Consider the following 16113-nt stretch of genomic DNA (forward strand, 5'->3'; position numbering starts at 1 on the left):
TAAGGTGAGGCCAGACAGCTGAAGAAGGCTACACCCAGAGCAAGCTGTCCAGAACGCTCCCCCAGTGTCTGGTCCATAAATATAAGTGTCCAGGCCTGATGCTGCGTCTCCGCCCCAGGAGAGCCTACAGATGTCAAGGCAGGTAAAAGAGGGGAAGCAGAAGTTCCCTTTCTCCCAGCCCTTCCCTGCTCCCAATGCCCCGTCCCTCAGCTCCCTCAGACCCACAGTTCCCAGTGAGAAGTGTGGGTCCCGCTCCCCGGTCAGAATTAAAGGACTCTTCCACTTGAGAGATTTGACCAGAGGAGACATTTAGGGTTCTGCTTAGTGAACCCGCAGAGGCAGCCTACATCTATGCCTGTGGTTTCAGAATCAACCCCTTTACATTAGCCCCTAAAACCAGCAGCAACAACAAAAGCTGAGGCCACCAGGCACCTGTTGCTCAGACTGAATGCTCTGAAGGTGTCAGCTGGAGAACATCCTTCTACCACTAACTGAGCAAGCTGGCGGTCCCCAAGGGAGGCCCTCTAGGTTCAGACACCAAAGTGACCCTCTGTGCAGGGATCCCCGGCCCACATCAAACCTTTCAAAGGCATGGCCTTGAGGAATAAGTTTAGGGATTTGGGCAGCCTTTCCAACATGACATTGAAGAAAAAGACTAGCTTTTGAATGAAATGGCCAGGGGCCCAGAGTCTACATTCTATACATTCATAAGGATGCCCATGAGTCCCAGTTGGGACAGTCTGAGCTTACTGAGGGCCAGGGAGTGGGGATGGTAGAGCAGAGGTGAATCGGGGTGAGCTGCTGACCTCCAGGACAGAACGGGCATACAGGGGTGAGTACACAGCAGCCCTCAAGGTGCAAACGGGTTGAGGGTGGGGCTGTCCAGTGACAGGTGGGCTCAAGGCACAGCTGCCTGCCCAAGGACAGAGCGACACCAGAGGATGATTGTGGAAGGAGGGGGAAACAGCCCTGTCAGCCTGGCTCCAGGAGGACCTACAACCAGCCCTCGCCCAGTGGGGCCCTGGTGCGGCCATAGGCCCTAGCTACACGCTGGTCCAGATGTCCTCAGAAGCACCTGCTTGCAGCCTTTCCCACCCCTGTGATGTCTAGAGCTCTGGCCCAGAGAGGGCTGGGCGTGCCCTCCAGCTGTGCCCCCAGCTGCCTCACACCCGGGAGGTGATGTAAACAGAGTGCACGCGTTCGGCCAGGGTGCTCTGCAGGTGTTGCAGTGGGTCCAGGCCCTGTACTTTGCTGCTGCGGCCATAGATGAGCTGGCGGAAGGAGTCCTGCTCGAGCAGGGCCTTCATGTGCTTGAGGAAGAAGCCCTCGCAGAACAGGGCCAGTTCTGGGGCATTATGGATCTGTGGAGGCAGGGAGAAGAGGTGAGACCCACAGCCCCAGATAGTACTTATGGGGCAAGGCCCTGCTTAAGCCTCAGCCTGGGGAAGGCAAGGGGGACAGCGTGTTGAATGGCAGTCATCCCCATAGTTTTGGAAGCTCTCTTACTAAGGGCAGGGGCAGGGACGGTCCACCACTGGGTGTCCAGCATCTAGCACACAAGCATTCACGTGGTCGATGCTCAATAACTATTTGAATTCAACAGGTACCGAGCACCCGCTCTCGGCCAGGTGCTGGGCACCAGGTTCTGAGGTCAAGGTCTCGGCAATGCTCTTACAGCTGATGCTCTAGTTCAGGGGAGATGGAGAAGCCAAGGAATCAAACAAGCAAGGCAACCACAGGCTGTAAGGAAATAGGAGCAGGTGACCTGTGGGAGGCCCCGGAGGCCTGGGGAAGCCAGCTATTGTGAGGAGGGGCCGGGTCCCAAAGAGTCCTGGAGTAGGAACAGGCTGAGAAAGAGACGGGCTGTGTGGCCGGGTGAACGGAGAGGGGGCGTCGGAAAGGGAGATGCGGACGGGATCCGAGGGGCCTTGTAAAGCATGATAAGGGGTTGGATTTCATTTAGTCTGCAAGCAGTGGAGAACATGTGAGGGTTTAAGGAGAGGAGTGACATGGTTTTAACACTTTTCAAAGAGGCCTGCGGATTACAGAGTGAAAGCCAAGAAGTGGTCTGAGCTGAGGTCGGAGCAGTGGGGGGCAGAAGTGGAGAGACTGCTGCTGTGTTTCAGGTAGAGGGCCTCGATGTGGGGGATTTTTTAAAAAAAAATCAAATCTAACTCCTAAGTTTTGAGTCTGAGCAGCTGAGCAGATGACCATGCCATTTACTAATGGGGAAGATTAAAGAGGGCAGGTTTAAGAGAAAATCAGGTAAGAACCTGTAGAATGGGTTTGACTCAGCCCCGGGGCCCACAGTGGCACAGCTGGAATGTGAACTGGGATCTAGGTAAGGCTCATCTCCCAAGCTGTACCCCAGGCTCCAGCAGGAATTACTAACCCTCCTTCCTTCCCTACACTGCCCTTTAAAGCTGCCCAGCCACCTGCATTTCCTAGCCTGGGTAGAGAAGAGTATGTGTTTTTGCAGGTGGACATTCTGGATGTCCTCACCTTGGCATACTTGTAGGTGTTCACGGCGCTGTCCACGCTGAGGGTCTGGGAGCATAAGATCTCGCAGTGCCTCTGCAGGGCATCCAGCTGGAACAGGCTGGCAGCCGACAGCAGCTAGTGGGGAGGCAGAAGTGGCTTTGGGTATGCAGGGCCAGGCCTGGGGCCCAGGCATCATAGAACAGAAAGCTGCTTCATGCTGTGTGCCCTGCTTCTTCTCAGCCTTAGGGCGCCGCCCACATCAGCAGGTTGAGTCTGATGGCCTTGATTTATTTCTGCTCTAGGTCAGCTAGGTATTTGCTGGGACACCCAGGAGACACAGGATGGGTGACAGATGCTAGCTGGAATTTCTGACCTCAAGAGTTCTTCAACTATAAGCTACACCCTTCATCGACACCAGGGGTCCCCAACCTTTTTGGCACCAGGGACTGGTGCTCCCATGAGAATCCAATGCCTGAGGAACTGAGATGCAGCTGAGGTGGTGATGCTAGTGCTGGGCAGTGGCTGCAAATACAGATGGAGCTCCACTGGCTCACCCGCCGCTCACCTCTGGCTGTGCGGCCCAGTTCCTAACAGGCCACGGACCAGTATCGGTCCATGGCCTGGGAATTGAGGAACACTGGTCTACATGACCTTCTAGCCACGTGCTCGGCCAGCAGTGGTTCTGTTTTCTAAGCTGTGAGGAGGTGAGTGGGAGGCCCAGCCACCTGCAGATACTCCTGGGCCTCCCATCCCCACTGGCGAGTCTCTTTCTAACCCCTGGGTGTGGCCCAGGAGGTCAGGCTTGGTGGCTGCACAATTCTCCAGTCTCTCAGAATAGCCCTTGCTGTCACACACAGAGAAAGGACCAGCAAGGAGATTTTTTTTTTTTTTTTAAATCAAATCTAACTCCTAAGTTTTGAGTCTAAGCAGCTGAGCAGATGACCATGCCATTTACTATTGGGGAAGATTAAAGAGGACAGGGAGGCCACCTTCCTCCCCTCCTCAGCTCTCCGAATGCTGAGAGAGGGGTTGAGAGCTGGCAGGTGTCTCCGGCTGGAGAGGCACAGGCATGGAGTGCATGGGGAGACATGGACAGGTGGGCACCAGGCCCCCAGGGCTGAGCGAACCGGCCGGCTCCTCACCTCCAGGATGTCGGCGGTGGGGATGTCCATGGATTCCGTCCCTCCGTGGTACAGATACTGCATCATCATCTGCATTGGGAAGAGGCCCCGTGTGAACACCAGATAGACCCACAGTGCCATAGTCCTCACTCGGCTTCCAGAATGCCACTCCAGCTGCTCCCCGCGGGGACCCCAGCCATGCCCTCTAGTCCTCTGCGTGTTGATGTCTGCAGATCCTCTAACGCTCGCTCACGCTGAGACTGAAATGTCTGTGTTTTCCATGGAATGCAACCTCTACAAGTCAGCCCCCAAATCTTCTCTCCTCACTTGCTGTGTGTACGACCAGCTTCCTTCTGTGGAGCGGTTTCTCTTTGTCCCTCATGGCAGCCCACGAGCCCAGGGGGAAAAGCTGCTATTCACAGCTGGGGAAATTGCGACCCAAGGAGGGAGGCTGCTGTGGCTCAAGTCACCCAGGTCCCCGACTCCCACACCCGAGCCCTTCCAGCACCCCAGGCACCACACTGCTCATTCCTCCTTTTACCTAAATTCTAAATATGGGGCCAGGAGGGAGGGATGTGGGGCTCCAAGGGGCCAACAGTCTAACCGGCTGCCCTCAGCAGCCAGCCTCAGCTTTCCAGTCCGTGCAAGGACTGCACGTGGAGGCAAGAGCCACATGCTGACTCCCTCCTGGATTCACTCCCTTGGGAAGACAGCAGAGCTCGTGGGGGTCTGGGCCACAGGTCACCTGGCTGACTGGCCCAGTCTCATGTGGGGCTATTGGGATCAGAGGATCCTGGGATATCAAACGAGGGGCCCAGGAGGGGAGAACTACATTCAGTTCCGCTGAGGTCTAAGTTGCAAACTCTGTCATCACGCTGGAGCCTGGGGAGGTTCCCAGTTGAAAAAAGAAAAATATCCTCTGGTTGGCTGAAGAAACAGCCCCAGCAAGGAGCTGGCATGTGTGTCAGTAAACATGGCTTCAGCCGGCACAGTCAGGCTCTGTTAGGACAACGCCTCCAGGCTGGAAGAGGCACCAGAGGGTCTAGGAGGAGCCCCAACTCGGTGGGGAAGAGCAGGGAGGAGGCCTGGCCAGGCTGTCTTGGGCCCAGACCAGTCCTGGGATATATTGGACCCTCCCCACAGAGGAGTGGGGCTCCCACGGGCCTTCTGCTGGAGTTCCTATGGCGATCTTACAATTACATGCATGTGTCTGTCTGTCCCTTCAGGTGGTGTGCACCTCCGGTGGGCTCACGGCTGGGTTCATCCGCCATCCTCCCCCGCCGCCTCCCCGCACATGCTGGGCGGAGCACCAGCAGGACAGCTGTGGACTATGAGGGCAAAGCCCCTGGCCCAAGGTTGGGAATGGAGCAGGTGGGTAGGTGAGATCTCCCAGGATTCTTTGCTAAGGGATAGCCTCAGGGTAGCCTCTCAGCCAGAGGGACTTCAGGGGTGTGGGCTGGGAAACAGGCAATGGCAGCCTGCAGCTCCCCTTCCTGGCCTGAAGGCAGCCTCCTGCTGTATTTGGAGAGCTGGTTTTGGCAAGTCCCAGCCATCTGTGGTGTCCTGAGGTCACTTGAATGCTTATGAGTCCACAGAAGTCAGACCAGAATTGCTCCCTTGGAGCCTTGCTGTGGGAGCTGGGTGGCTGGCAGGCAGGGGTAGATTAATTTTGTACAGCCTGGCACTCCCCAGGGAGGACTGGGTCATCTGCTTTGTGGGGCTGGGGGCTGGGGGCTGGCGGGGCTGCTCTCGGAAAGACCCCAGGCAGGATCAGCTGCTGTCCCTTTCCCGTCCTCCCAGCGCTCCCCCCACCACACCTATCACACGATTTCACAAGCCTGCCTCCTGAGGGTGGGGTCCCTGTCCTGTTTACTGCTGTCTGCGCAGCACCCATAAATGACTAAATGCTCAATAGACGACCAAGGGAACAAAGAGGGACGAAGCCATTTTAGACGGTGGCTTCTTGGGCTTCTGGGAGACTCTGTGATCTCTCTCCTATACAGGACCAGGTCCTGGACCCACACACCAGTTGCTTCTTGACATCTGTCTCAGCACCTAAGGGTCACCCCCACAGCCTAGAACCCCCACACAGCCTAGAGACCTGTAGTTGCCACTTTCCAGAAAGGAGCTCTCAGCCGGGGCTCGGCTGAGATCCCAGCCTGTCTCTTCCTCCAGACCTCGGCAGCCAACCTCCCGAGTCTCCATTATGCAAACTCTGATGTTCTCCAAAGCTTAGCGGTCACAAGGCCTGACCTTATCTTCCACAACCAGGATGGGGTCCCCGTGGCTTTTTCTGCTTAGCCAGTATGGCTGGGGTCTGACGCTTGGGAGGGGTGACGTGGCCAGCACGAATGCTTCTCAAACTGTGTGTGCATACCACCCACCTGGGGTCTTGTTAACATGTGGGAGGTCAGGGGTGGGGCCTGAGGTTCTGCATTTCCCAAAGGTGCTCAGACAATCTCCATGCTGGTGGGAACGAGGGCTCACAGTGTGTGTGGGGTGTGCCTGTCCTTACATGTCTGTCTGCCTGGACCCCTTGTCCGGTGGTTAAAGCTCAGGACCTGTGAGACAGGCTCTGAAGCTTCAACCCCACAATGGACTGGCTACCTGTGCCTGAGAAGAACCTGGACACTCCAACCTGACCACTGATTCAGCAGAACGCAGAAGGCGCTGGGGATGGAGTGGAAGATTATGACAGACTCGCAGCTGCCTCCTCCCCTGCCCAAATGGACAGAGCCAAGGCCGGGCTCCTGGGGGAGGGGGCATCCCCCCAAAAAGCATGCGACCCCGAGATCCGCACACCTGGAAAATGTGGTACTTCATGTCGCTGATCTCGATGGTTTTGCTGCTGTTGCCATCTTGTTCTGATTTGTTGGTCATCAGCGTCTTGAACCTGGAACGGAGAGGTGAAGCAAGGCCGGTTTTGAACGTGACTTTTACTTCATCACTGGGCACTGATGGAACCAGCCCTCATTCGACCGGTCACCGAGAGATGGAACATTTTAAAAATTACTGTCACATGCCTATAATCCCCAATGAGTGACATTTTATATCACCCTGGGCTAACGGCTGGCCCTGCTGTTTCATATGAATGACCATTCACACCTGTGGCCAGAAAACTGACCTTTCATTCCAGAATATTTATGTTTCTTAATCAAGAGCAATAATTTGACCAGTAAGAACATAACCTCAGTGCTCTCTTGGTGAACTCTGGTCCCATCCTTATTGTCCCTGTCCCTCTGCCTTGCATCCCCTGTAGGGTGGGGGGTAGGGGGGTCTGTCGCTATGCGACACACTCTGAGGGGAAGAGACGGCAGGGGCAGCCCCAGCCCAAGGCTCTTCTCCAGCATGCCTGTCACTTTGTATCTGAAAGAAGCTGCGCTCGCTCCCGGGGGCTGGCACTTGGTTAGCCGAGGCTGCCTACCTGTTAGAAGCTGTCACCAACAGGACTTTATGTGCATAAAACAGCTTTCCTTCCACTAGGAAGGTCACATCCGACATCTCCTTGTTGTTCAAAAAGTGAGGATCTGTGCCAAAAGGGAAGAGAGACAAGAAATGACGGAGGAGCCCACCTCCGGGGGGGTGGGGGGGTGGGGGTGCGGGGGTGGGATGCAAAGGTGGAGAATAGAGAAACTGAGGCCAGGGCCTTGGCACCTGGAAACGAGGAAAGGAAAACAAAGATGAGAGAGAGAGAGAGAGAGAGAGAGGGAGAAATAGAAGAGAGGGGAAGGAGATCTGGCAAGTCCGGGTGGAGAGCGGCTGGGGGGCGGAGGACAGGCCTTCACCTAGTCTGGCCGGCAGGGTCTTCCGGATCTCTGGAATGCTGGGTATGGGGCTGCTGCCATAGCAGCGTGTGAAGATAGCAGCCAGCTGCTGGATGACAGAGTCGTTCTGTTGGGGGAGAGGCGGAGAGAGGCCCTGTTAGCGCGCCCGCCCGCCCTGGCTGTCTGTTTGCCGCTGAAGATATGTCGGGCTGATTTCGAACGTCCAGGCCAGGATTAGAGCAGCCGCTCTTTTGTTCCCCCTGGATCTGGCTTGGCCAGAGATGCCTGTTCCTTCGTCACTGATTCTCTAAATTGCTTTTTTGGCCAGCCTCCAGCCCAGACAAATCCACGGCCTCTGCCCTCTGCAGCCAGGCAGTGCAAGTCTGGGTGTGGGGTGGGTGTCCACCTGCGTCCGTGAGTGTGGAGGGTGTCCCGTGTCTGTCTGCCTGTGTGTCAGTCTGCATGTCTGTCCTGTGGCCTGGGTCAGGTCTCTGGAACCGGGTTCTTGAGCTTGGGGTGGGGACCTGCCTGATGACACTCACCTTGCTGGTCTTGAGGATGTCGAACATGAGCTGCAAGCCTTCGGTCACCAGCTCCTCGTTGTACTCCTCCTCCTTGATGGAGCCGAAATCCCGCAGGAGGCTCTGCACCACCGAGTACCGCGACTGGGAGAAGGAGGTCCTCAGGGACTCGATCCAGACGTGCAGCTTCCAGGGGACACCTGAGCCGGGAAGGGGACAGGCCGGCAATCATTCCCCTCGGCAGAATACTCCCCAAATAGGCCCCGGAGCCCACCCCATGCCAACCCCCTTTTCTGGCAGGCTCAGGATGAGCCTGATGTCTGCAGAGCTGAGAGCACTCCCTCCCTGTCCCATCCGGGGCCAAGCCCCATTCTTGCATGCTGAACACCCACGCAGGATAGCCACGTAAGGAGACCATTCCTTCCCCGACAGAGGTCAGAGGGGGTTCCAGGTCCTCGTCAGATGAGGTGGAGGAATGGCTCCGGCCCAAGTGCAGGGAGCCCTGGCTCCGAAAATCTACAGCTCAGTCTGGGGCCCCAGTGGCCCCACTGCTGGTTAGGCTCTGGAATTATTTACTGGGGAAGATCTATTAATTATTAAACAGTGGCCAGGTGGACATGGATGTCCAAAAATCGTGTAGGACACATGGGCCCCACACCTGTTTACCTGTCTAGAAGCCTGAAATGAACCCTGTCTTATCACACAGGGCTTTTACTAGCGCCCAGGTTACTGGTCTGTTAGTGCACATCCAGTGGCACTTAATTGCTGTTTACCAGCTCCCTGGAGTGTGTCAGTGGGGCCACAGAGTAATTCAAAACTACTATGGGAAGGTCATGACAAAAACTAGTCATCTTCTTGGTAATTAGAGAGTTGTTAGTATCTCTCCATCACTGTCACTGTGTATTTAAAAAAAAGGAACAATAGCATTCCCCTGGGACACAACAATGCAGGTGGGTTGCTGACTGCAGGTGGGAGCGATATAGCCCATTTTACAGCGGAGAACACTGAGGCTGACTGTGAGAATGCCGTGTGGCCTCCTGTTCTCTTAGCCCAGTGCTGAGCGTTTGTGTCTTATGGTCCCCACAATAATGACAGTACTGCCATCTTGCACTGAGTGCTCTCGGTGAGCCAGCTCTGGGGCCCTGTGCTTCATGTGATGACATCACATCCTTAGACAAGGATCATCAGCGCCAGCAAATGTGGCACAGCCGGGATCTCACCCAGGTCTGTCTGCCTGCCTGCCTGACCAGCCTCCCTGGAGGAGAAGTCTGTAGACCCAAAGAGTGAAAAAGGTTGGCTGAGGGACAGAAGAGCATCTAGTTGACCAGAAATGACTCCTAGTGCTAAAGACCCTCCCAGTAATACACTTTCCAGGGCGGTGACCGGGGCGGGGGCAGTAACGCTCCAGCCAGAGAGGGTGGAGGGTCTGAGGGCGAGGGCTGGGGTGATGAGCTCGAGGTGATGAGGACTGTCAGGCTCAGGACATCTTCCTGTCCCGGCCATCTGCCACCATGGCCCTGGCAGCCCCTGGCTTGCTGAGGAGCAGCAGAATGTGTGCGTGCACACGCGCGCCCCGTGGCCTCACCCAGTGACCGCAGCTCCATGGTGATGTCCACATAGCCATGCTCTGCGCTGTAGTACATGGCCTCCTGCAGGGCCTTCGTGCGGGTCCGGCTCAGCCTCACGGGTCCCTCACTGCCGCTGCCCTGGCTGGATGTGTCACTTTCCTCCACGCCCTCAGCCAGGATCTCCTCCAGGGACAGCACGTCTGCCTTGGCTTGCTGTGGCTGCGTCAGGAGCTTCCTAAGGACATTCCTGTGGGGCAAGGGATGAAGGAGGGTGATGCCTGAGGTCCCTACCGTGGACAGTGCCTACCAAGCTGCCTTCCAGAGCCCTGTGGCCCAGGTGGCCTGCTCTGGCATACCTGTGGTCACAAGTGCTCAGGGTCTTCCCCTCCCAGGTAGGCTGGGCCAGGGGTCCCTGTTCCTCCCATCCCCAGACACCTGGGAGAGGCAGTGGTGGGGACGGGGGGAAAGGTTTGCTGGTGACCCTTCCCCTCTGCCATTTTGGTACTGCTGAGAAGTCCTGGGCTCTGGGGCCAAGCGGGCTGTCCTGACTGTGTGATCTCAGACAGGTTGTTCCATCTTTCTGCGCCCTGCTCATCATCTGTAGAACAAGGTGTGTCAGACCACCCTCTTCCGGAGTTAATGTGAAGCCAATGTGATGGCATGGAATGCAGAACCTGACACACAGCAGTCCTCTGAAACAGCAGCCAGATTTACACAGATAAGAGTGTCTGAGACACAGCACATGCTATGCTCACCTCCTTCCATTAATAAGAATAATGTGAAGTGAAGACGAATGTTATATAAAATTCATTCACATATACGAATGTGTAGAATTTTAGACTTGACAGAGTATGTTACCATGTACTGCTGCACTTAACCCTGTGAGGTCTCATGAACATCGCCATTTATAAGCGATAAATACATCTTGCTTAAGGTCACACTGGTCAGGAGTGCAAACCCAGGACTTCTGGGTCCAAGCCTTAGGCTCATCTGTCACATCCTATGGCTAGGGACTCTGGGATGGCTGCAGCATGGGCAGACCCAAAGGTCATCTGAGGACTGAACCTCCTCCCAGCAGCCCTGCTGGCCCTCTCCACACTCCCCTCCCCACTCCATGATAGAGGCCAGGCTGTGCCAGGCAGCCAAGCTCATGGCCCAGAGACCCCTTGGAGGGCTAGGGTCATTCCCGAGGGGTATGAGCTAGCAAAACCTGTAGCTTTGCTAGCTCAACGAGTGCAGAGCACCTAGTTAGTGCCGTGCACTGGTATGTGAAGGTGAGCAGCCACCATGCCTGTCCCAAAGATCCTATGTTCCGGAGAGAGAGTGAGAAGCAGGTGGGGGACAGGCAATCTCCATGCAGGGAGAAGAAGCCGCAGTGGGGGGCATGCGGGGTGCTGGGTAGGGTAGAGAGGCCGCGACGTGCACGATGGCAGCTGAGGGCGAGGGTGATGGTAGCGCAGGTAAGTGAGTGTGGGGGCAGGGTCAGCAGAAGGTGTAGAGGAAAAGCATCTGGGGGAGGGGCCACAGCAAGGGCACCGGCTGGCTTTGAGAAGTGTTCAGAACAGGAAGTAAGCATCAGCCTGCCCTTCTCTGCCTTCTAATCACCTTCTCTCGGTCTCTCTCTGCTCCCCCAGAGCTGCCTGATGGCTCTGGTCTCAGCCTGCTGCTGCCCCATCAGACCCCTGGCAGCCTTGGCCCCCACAACGCAAGGCCCACCATCTGCTCCCAGAGTGAGATGTGATTTCCTGCAGAGCTGTCAGGAGGCGTTTCGTGGCCGAGCCATATGCTGCGTGGAAGCACCTGGAGCCACGGGGCCCTGGAGAACCACCACTGGGCATGAAGGGACGTGGCCCTGAGGGAGGCCCTGGGCGGGTGCAGGGCAGAGGGTCTTCTGGGATATGGGGGGCCTGCCTTGGGCATCAGGAGCCCCAGGCTCCAATCCCTGGTCTGCTAAGTGATCCGCCACCCAGTGTCTCCAGGCCCTCCAACTTCTGGGGCCCCTGTGCTGTTAGGGGGCCTTGGTCTCCTTTCTAGCGGGCTTGCACGTTGCACCCACCCCCCAACAGTATCTAGAAAGATTTCCTGGCCAAGCTGTCTGCTCCTCACTGGGGAGTCAAGGCTCTTGAGGCCTATTTTGTGTCCCCACATCACAGGGGACAGGAGCCCTGGTTCGGTACCTGTGGCCGTGGGCAGCAGAGTGGCTGAAGCAGTTCATATCCTCGTGGAGGGAGGTGGCCATGCCATTGGCTTCGAGCATGCTGAGGAGGGGGTCAGCTCCTCGGCTCAGCAACAAGCTGACCAGCTCGTAGTTCCCTGAAAGACAAAGTGGATTGAGGATGTCCCCATCATCCACATCACTGCCCCTCTGCTGGGACCTCCCCGGGTGTCGAGCTCAGCAGAGACACTGATGGATGAAGTAAGGGAGCCACCCAGGGGGTCCAGGAGGGGGTTTCAGGGCTCACCGCAGGGGTCTATGTGTGAGGCCCAATGTCTAGCTACAAGCCCACCCAGGGCGGGTGACAAAATGGGGCAGGGCAGGTGAAGCCTTAGGGCAGTTGGGGAGCCGTTGCTGGACAGGGCAGTACTTATACCTACCAGCTGCAGAGGCGAGCTGCAGAGGCGTCTCTGCATAGCTGTCGTCACCACCATTCACTGCTGAGCCCTCCACGTGGGCACCGGCATCCAGCAGCAACTGTCAGGGCACAGGGGAGGACACTTAAGAATCGGGGGAGTGTCTGGGGCGTGTATGGCGGGAGTCTTTGGGGGACAGACCTTTCATTCCCTACAGGCATGTCACCAAGACCCGTTACACCCAGGCAGTCAGGGAACCAGAATTTTAGAACTATAGGTAACCCTCAGGGCTCCAAGTTTCTAGAATCTTCACCTCTACTCTTCTGGCCTTGGACCAAGCCCTTAAACTGTGGAGACCTCTGAGCTGTTTCTACAGTGACCTTCCTAAGAACTCATGCTGATGAGTAGAATAGAAAGTATCACCCCTCCACTCCACCAGGAGAAACAGGCTCTGGGGGGCAGCAGAGGTGGTGGCGAAGGCTGAGTACCAGTGCTGGCCACCGACCAGGGAGTGACCTGGGGTGGGCACCTCAACTCACCAAACCTTGGTCTTCTCATCTGGAAATGCGGAGAGGCCTGCCTTGCAGCATTGTTGGGGATTAAGTGAAATGCTGCTCAGCTCTCCAGAGGGGCTCAATAACTAGTGACTTTTAGGGTGCTCATCAGAGGTTCAGTAAGCTCCCCATGGCTGGGAGGTGGTAAGGCTGCAGCATGCCCCTGCTTTCCAGGATACCAGGTGGCCTCTCCCCCTGCTGGCAAGGGCAGTCCTCGTCAGGGGACACAGATACCAAGCAGTTCCAGCTGAGCCGGCCTGCCTTTGCCTTGGGGCGGGGGTGGTGTCTGCAACCACTCGGCCAGGTGACTTTCAGCACTGTCTCACTTTTCCTGACCGGCTGGGAGGGAGCCACTTTCCATCATTCCTAGGTTCCTGTGGGCCAAACCCTCCTCAGAGCCTGTGCTTGGCAGTCTCGTTGAAACTTCACCAGTCTCTCACCTAGAGACCAGGTGTGGGGGTCCAGGCTAACCTCTCAGCCTCCAGTGAGCAGAAAGCAGGGGATGTTGTCAGCTAGAGACCACTGTCAGTCAGAAACTGGTCATGGCACCACCGCCTGAGGCAATGTGCCAAGGCAGCAGAGGTGGAGGACTGCACATCGGGACGAAACTGGGCGCCAGTCCAGGCAAGTCTGGGGCACAGCCCTGCAGACCAGTCTGGGCTAGGTTAGAACCTTGCTCAGGTTTTTAGGAGGGTAGTAACCAAAAAGCAGGCAGATGTGGCCGTCAGCCTGGAAACCACCACTTACTGAGGCCCTACTACAGGCCAGGGCTGTGATGACAATGGTGAATAAGCTGGATATGACCCCTACAATCTAACGGACAGCAGGGCATTATATGAACTCCTGAGAAGGACTGCCAAATCCTCTAGACCCTGGTGGCCTACGGAGCAAAGGAGTCTGGGAATCAAGTGGCAGTGTGGCTGGTGCCCCAGCTGGGGTTGAATACTGCTCTGCCCACAGCTTCCACTTCTAGCCTGAACCCCATTCTCACAGCAGTCACAGTTACCTGGGTCAAGATGGGCAACAATGTGGCTTAGCTTGACAGGTGAGCTGTGCCAATCCGAGTCCTCTCTCAGGAACTGGGGAAATGGTAAACTAAGCTTGTTTGGGGAAGAGGCAGAACTGGAGGGACGCCATGATATAGAGCCAGCTCTGTGGGAGTTCACGAAGGAGCAGCAGCAGCTAAGGGTTGGAAAGATGGCTGGAGGAGAGAAAACTGAGCACACAGGCACAGATTGCAGCACGCCCTGAGACTCGCCGAGAGATACAACGATTCCGGGCAGGCTTGGGACTGCTAGGACCTGGGTCTTATGCCCCCAAATTCCACATGTATCCTTGCACTAAAGCCCTCTCCTTGAGACAAACCAGGTGGGTCTCTGCCCTGCTGATCAGGTGAGCACTTGAGCAGTGACTCTGGTTTCTCAGATTCCAGGCAGCTGCTCACCCAGGTGAGGCTGGGGCTATGCTTGAAGCCCAGCCCACCTGGTAAGTTGAGGGCACACCTGGCAGGCGCTCACCTGGACTACAGAGATGTGTCCGTGCAGCACAGCGAATGTCAGAGAGGTCCAGTGCCGGCTGTCAGGGTGAATGGAGGGGTGCCTGGGATTGTTGCTTGGAACCTAGAACAATACCACAAATAATCAGTGTTTCTTGGGTGAGTGACATTCCTGGGCAAGTGACATAGGCACCTGATCTAAGGGAGTTCCCTGCAGGGTAGTGACTAGGAAGGAGTCAACTCAGGTGCTTTCCACATTCAACTGGTAATGTCTGCCTGGAGTACCCTGTGGAAAAGGCTAAAAGGATGTTCAATTAGTGATATCTGCCCTGGGCAGAGAGGTGGCAGCAAGGGAGCACTTTATGCCTCAGAAGGAGGCGGAACTAGAAGCATTTGTGGGTGGTAGGGATGGCTGGGGTTCGGTTGGTAAAGGGAAAAGGTGCTAAGTAACAAAATCATGGCTATTCTCTCTACTCAGCTGCTCCCGCAGGTCACCTCCTCTCAGAAAGCCCAAATCTTTGCTAACTGTGATGTCCATGCATCTTGTATTTCCAGTCCTCTGAGATACATCTACCCAGTTGTTCAAAATACTGCACCCACCCTGGCTGATAGAGACCTTGGGGATGTTCTCTTCCTTGGTTAAGGGCCTAGGTGCTTACACACCTGGATGTCCAAGTTCGCTCCAGCATCAATCAACATCTGGACCATCGCTTCGTCCCCAGCAGCACAGGCATACATTAGTGGCGTCATACCCTACATGAATCAAAGGCAGATGTTAAACTGTCTGGAAATAGAACATGACGATGACACATATTCCACAGGCCTCTGCCACTGAAACCATAAACCCAGGCCTCCTGCTTGACCCACCGCTCATGCTGAGCAAGCCTGTGCCTTATGCTGGAACAGCCTGCCTCTTCTATGCCCACTGGATATATGACACTTGAAGGGAGAGCAGGGGACATTTCCATGAGCACCTCCAGACACCGGAGGGGTAAAGAACGCAAGCCTGGCAGCTGGACTCAGGTGCAAGGCCACCTCTGCCACGGGGAGCTGTAAAACTTTGTAAAAGATACTTGTACCTCTCTGTGCCTCAGTTTCTTCATCTTTAGAATAGGAATAATGACAGTATCTCATAGGGTTGCTGTAAAGAGTATTTGTTACTATACATAAGGTGCTTAGCACAGTGTAACCTTATCTTGATCTTGATTGAGTTAACTAAACTAACACAATAACACTATCATTGCTACTATATTAAATTGCCATATCCTAACCTGCCCCAGGCCCTGTGCTCAGAGTAAATCGCCAGTGTGAAGGGATTTATATGCGTTGTCTCATATTTATATGCATGATCTCATTTAAACACCATAACATCCCTACTATGGTGGTTCTATTATTATCCATTTTACAGATCAGAAGCAGAGAGAGGGATTAGCTTGCCCAAGGCCTCATAAACAGTGAGAAGGAGAACTCAGACCAGAACCCAGGTCCCAGGTCCACCTGCGCTGCGAAGCTCACCCGTTGAGGCATCTCACAGAGGGTGAAGAGGTAGGTGTCTGACTGTAACATCTTGTGCTACTGAGCACTTCAGAGCTTTTCCGAAAGCTGAGGCCCCATTCCTCCCTGAGTTTAGATGGGTGGTTAACGGGGCTGCCTCCTGGCCAGGAATCTTTCTTTGGGGCCAGTAATAGCAAAGGCAGCAGTGGAAAGTGTTATTCCACAGCTGGACCCTGGCAAGCGTTTGTCTGGAGTCCCGCGATGTTATTTATTAGGTTATTTGTGTGTAGACAAGAACTCCTTACCTCATAAATCCTTGCCTCACGCCCAGAGATAAAGAAATGGCCTGAGATTAATCATGGGTGAGGACTGTTTACCCACAGATCATTCTATAAATACCAAGGCTGAGGGAATAAACAGGATCAAGCATTCAGAGAAAAGCCAACTGTCACAGAGTGAAAATTTGGCTTTGTTTTATCCCTCTCTGCACATGACTGGCTTTTTTTTCTCCATACATCTGTACATGATTTGGAGTTCGAAACAG

At 55.4% G+C, this 16113-nt stretch overlaps 1 protein-coding gene across 1 annotated transcript in view; it reads right to left on the reverse strand.

The window, feature by feature from the left end:
• Positions 1-1037: 1037 nt before the first annotated feature.
• Positions 1038-16113, reverse strand: part of ABTB2 (ankyrin repeat and BTB domain containing 2) — a 178317-nt gene continuing 163241 nt past the window's right edge. Inside the window, exons 7-17 of the mRNA XM_011356806.2 lie at positions 14098-14199; positions 12051-12147; positions 11633-11768; positions 9473-9702; positions 7909-8087; positions 7388-7493; positions 7027-7129; positions 6405-6495; positions 3624-3692; positions 2503-2616; positions 1038-1361 (exon numbers count right to left, since the gene is read on the reverse strand). Coding sequence (XP_011355108.1) covers positions 1164-1361; positions 2503-2616; positions 3624-3692; positions 6405-6495; positions 7027-7129; positions 7388-7493; positions 7909-8087; positions 9473-9702; positions 11633-11768; positions 12051-12147; positions 14098-14199 — 1425 coding nt within the window. The 3' untranslated portion in view covers positions 1038-1163. The remainder of the gene's footprint in view (positions 1362-2502; positions 2617-3623; positions 3693-6404; positions 6496-7026; positions 7130-7387; positions 7494-7908; positions 8088-9472; positions 9703-11632; positions 11769-12050; positions 12148-14097; positions 14200-16113) is intronic.

Source organism: Pteropus vampyrus, unplaced genomic scaffold (genome assembly GCF_000151845.1).
Source record: "Pteropus vampyrus isolate Shadow unplaced genomic scaffold, Pvam_2.0 Scaffold31, whole genome shotgun sequence".
Lineage (NCBI taxonomy): Eukaryota > Metazoa > Chordata > Mammalia > Chiroptera > Pteropodidae > Pteropus > Pteropus vampyrus.